Source organism: Epinephelus lanceolatus, chromosome 21, assembly GCF_041903045.1.
Source record: "Epinephelus lanceolatus isolate andai-2023 chromosome 21, ASM4190304v1, whole genome shotgun sequence".
NCBI lineage: Eukaryota > Metazoa > Chordata > Actinopteri > Perciformes > Serranidae > Epinephelus > Epinephelus lanceolatus.
Genome location: NC_135754.1, coordinates 26,927,074 through 26,931,326, shown reverse-complemented (window position 1 = coordinate 26,931,326; position 4,253 = coordinate 26,927,074). Strand labels below are relative to the sequence as shown.

The following is a 4,253-nucleotide window of genomic DNA, read 5'->3' as shown; positions in this document are numbered from 1 at the left end:
ACATGCAGCAAAGGGCCACAGGCTGGAGTTGAACCTGGGCCGCTGCGGCAGCAGCCTTGTACATAGGGCGCCTGACGCCACCGACGCCCCTGTTGACGGAATTTTAATCATCTTTTTGTGTGTTTGTTCTGTTTTGGTTGGTTCGCTTTTGTAATATTTTATTGTTTAGTGTCATTCCAGTTTTGCCATATGAAGTACTTTGGGCTGCAGGTTTGTATGAAAGGTGCTTTACGAATAAAATGAAATAAAATAAAGTTGAGTTCGGGGTGCCATATAGCACCAAAACGGGTTTCCTTATGATTATGAGCAAGAGGGCTGGACCCCCAGAGGCCCCCCCTTGCTCCGCCTCTGATTATATCTAGTATTAGGGATTTATATTTGCAAAAAACCTTCAAATAAATGTTGTGGAGTGAAAAAATACAATAGCTGACACCAAAATGTGGTAAAAAAAATAGCATAAAATGGAAATACTACATGAGTATAATATAGAAATACTATAGTGAAGTACAAGCACCACAGTACTCGAGTAAATGTACTTACAACACACAGCAATTTAAGACTAAATTATTGCATGCTGAAATTTCCACATTGAGTTGCATTGTGGGACCAGGAAATGACAGTAATAAGAAGTAAAAGGCCTCTGAATGTGAAAGGCTTTACACTCCAGTCGCTGGACGTGATGAGGATTTCAACAGAAAACTTGTTACTGTGAGAACCTGCTGCTGTATGACAAAAATCCTCTTTGTCTGATCCGTGGCCCTGCTCCACAGATAATAGAGCAAAATGTGGCCTGAGGGAGATAATTTGTTCCCAGATCTTCAGATCGCAATATTTTCATTTGAGCCCAGGAGGGGATCCCTTGAATTGCCAGCTTCCATTGTGTTCCAACAAGGGGCACGAAAGTCTTGTCAATTAATTTTTCTTTTATTCCAGACCACGGAGCGCCTGAGTGAATTCAATTATCAACCAATTAAGAGGTGTTTCCTTTTATTTACAGGCTTTGATTCCGTGCGTATCCATATTGTCTGAAAATAAGACAGGAGCGGGGGTGTTGAATCACTTGAACATTTCCTCTGCATGGGCTGCTTAATATTTTCTCCCCAATTGCAGGCTTTCTGTTGTGTCCCCCGGGTCACAGGCGCAACAAAGGGACATTACATGCCGTTGAACTCTCTCGTCAATTGTTCAGCGGATGCTCTTCCAACAGTGGTCCCCCCCAATACAAAAAAACAAAAACAAAAAAACACACAAATCCCATTAACAGGGTTCACACTGACACACACACACACACACACACGGGGCAGCCAGCGTTTTGCGTGACAAGACTTTGGGAATAGATGGAGACAGGTGGAATATATTCAGCAAACAGGTTAACATCAAACAGGCGCAGGCTGAGTCAAATCCAGCCCCAGACAAAAAGCTGAACTTCTGAACCTCGTGGAAGTAAGTTAAAGGTCTGATTGCTTGATGAAACGGGGCTATTAGAAGTGACAAGCGGAAAATGTCTCTGTCTTACACACTTTACTGCTTACAGCCACTTGACTTCAGATTTCCTGACAGGCTCTTGGGCACTTTAACTGGTTTATTTACCACTTTTTGGGGGTAAAACGTTTAAGAAATTAATCAGAAGTTGCCTTTTTTGGCCTGACTGAGAGACAGAAAGCACAGCAGGGTCCCTTGAATATTAGAAATGGAAGATTTATTTTGAAAATCCACAAAAAAGTGGGCTCTGTTGTGCTTTATCTGAGTAACAAATTACAGAAATATAATTCAGTGATGACAACAGAATCACCACTATTAACCCACCCTATAAATAGGAATATCATGGGAATAAAGGGTTATTTTTATCAGGAAAATAACAAAAATACTCCAAATTATCTTCATAGTCAAGACCCAAGTATGTAAAGGAAAGTAGGTCTTATAAATAGCAATTATAGTAGATATCAGTGTGTGTTACGCAGGTATTTCTCACAGTAAGAAGGAAACAGACACACAGGCCTGGAGTTAAAATAAATGACTTTTATTCAAACATCAACGTGAGTTTAAATAAAACACACAACAAAGTCTAAAATACACGTCATATCTTCTTATGAAAAATAATTTCTGTACATGTGTCTTCTTTAATGAGACAGGGAGCCGGCCCAAAGGAGCAGCTACAATAATAAAAAATAAAAAATAAAAATAAGTAAAAGCATCCATCAGTTCAAGAATATATTCCGTGGGCTGGTTTGTGAAATTATTATTTTTTTTTTCACACATAAAAATGTTTGTTTTACTTGTATGGATACTGGAGAGGTAACCATAAATACTACATGAAAATATATTTCCCCAGTTTGGAAGGATGGTTGTGATAAAAAATACCAGTTTATCTCCAGTGCTATTTTTACAGTGAGGCCTACTGAACCAGAACATGAGTAAAAAGTAGTGAGAGTAGGCTAACAGTGAGACAAGCAGTGAGGCTACACCTCTGTTCCTTCCCGGCTGTATATGAGGTTATTAACACTAAAATGGTTGGAGAGGCTCTGTACTGATGTGTAGTAGTTCATTCTGTTGTTGTCAGAGTTCAGAGGAGAGATTAAATTGGGCGAGTAGGAGCCCAGTCCTGACATGCCCTCTCTGCTCTGGGACAGTCCACCCAGATGCCCGGAGCCGTAGTCCCGTTCCCCACCACCACCGCCGCCCCGGGAGCCCTCGCTGCCCGCCAGCAGCGAGCTCACGCTGGACACGAAGTTGCTGTAACACGGGCTGTGCTCCGCGGAGGGAGGCGGGGACGACTTGGGCTCGGTGGAGGCCGGGGATCCGTGCAGGCTGGGCGGGGAGGAGCTCAGGAGGCTGGCGGTGTCGGAGAGCTTGTGCGGGCCGTCTTCTGACTTGACGGGGAGAGCGGTGCTGTCAGCTCCGGTAATGTCAGACCTCCTTTTTCTCTTGCGCCTGAAGTTCCCGTTGTCGAACATCTTCTCACAGTTGGGGTCCAGTGTCCAGTAGTTCCCCTTACCTGGATAAGAAAAAGAGGGTTAAATATAGGTGTCAAACTTTTGACCTGCACAAATCGAAACAACCAACTGAGTTTAACTTGTTTTAAAATCAATTTCAAGAGGTCGAATTGGAGTTTAATTAAAAATATCTTACACAGAATATTTAATTTGACTCACCGGGGTCATCCTCATCCCGTGCCACTTTCTTGAAGCAGTCATTCAGTGACAAGTTGTGTCGGATTGAATTCTGCCATCCAGCTTTGCTCTTCTTGTAGAAAGGGAAGTTGTCAGCCACATACTGATAGATCTGACTCAGAGTCAACTTTTTGTCTTGGGCATTCTGTATGGCCATGGCAATCAGCGCTGAGTAGGAGTAAGGTGGTCTGACCATCTTGAAGAGTTCCTGCTGGCTGGATATGGACAGCCAGCCCAGATCTGCTCCACCAAACCCAGTTGGAGGCGGCAAGAACTGCCTCTGGTTCGACCCGTATCCAGACTGAATGTAGGACGTGCCGTTGTTCCCAGGCAGATACGGAGAGGAGTTGATGCTGGGTCCGTTCAGCCACAGGTACGGGTTCGTGGACGGGGAGGTGTACTCTCCGAGGCCGTAGCCGGACGGGTGCGTCGGCGGCCTCTGAGGGTGATGGTGGTGCAGGTTCTGTTGGTACACACCGTAGTTATCGCAGTACACTGCCATGTCCAGGAGCTCCTGCGCGCTGTGGTGCTGAATAGGGCTGGTCTGCTGGTTTGGTGGTTGGTGTCCAAAAGTGTTCATAATCCGCCCCAACCAGATTCCCAAAACCTAATTTCGTCTGTGCGTCTCTCCCTCAGGACTGAACTCAGCCTCAGAGGGAGGAGTATTTATGCGCGGAGCACAGAGTCTCTACAGGTAGCCCATTGAAAACTTTTGGGATGGTCACACCCCTCTTCTCTGTCCTGCTACAGCCCAGCTGTACTGACCCAAATCTCCATATCAATGAGCACCGATACTGCCTTTAACTGCAGAGCTGAGCTTCATGTTATATTACGATATATCTCCATTAAGGCGCGTTAGAAACTTATAACTACTCGTGCGTAATTACGCACTGGATCTTGCGCTGGAAACGGCAAATCTTTATATTAAAAATTAGTTTTAAGCAAAATCCATCCTTCCATCCTGGAAGTGGGGCTGTGGCACTATATGATTTAGTAAATGTGATGAATTATTGAGGGTCACCACAGTTGACATTTATCCTGAACATTTACGGTTACCAAATATTTTTCGGATTCTTTTTTTGC

At 44.2% G+C, this 4,253-nt stretch overlaps 1 protein-coding gene across 1 annotated transcript; it reads right to left on the bottom strand.

Moving 5' to 3' along the window:
• Nucleotides 1-1,999: 1,999 nt before the first annotated feature.
• foxi1 (forkhead box i1) lies at nucleotides 2,000-3,788 on the bottom strand. The gene is made up of 2 exons (XM_033612164.2): nucleotides 3,153-3,788; nucleotides 2,000-2,995 (listed from the first exon to the last, which is right to left on the bottom strand). Exons 1-2 carry the CDS (start codon nucleotides 3,748-3,750, stop codon nucleotides 2,460-2,462), a joined length of 1,134 nt encoding a protein of 377 aa, XP_033468055.1. The 5' UTR covers nucleotides 3,751-3,788; the 3' UTR covers nucleotides 2,000-2,459.
• Nucleotides 3,789-4,253: the final 465 nt, after the last annotated feature.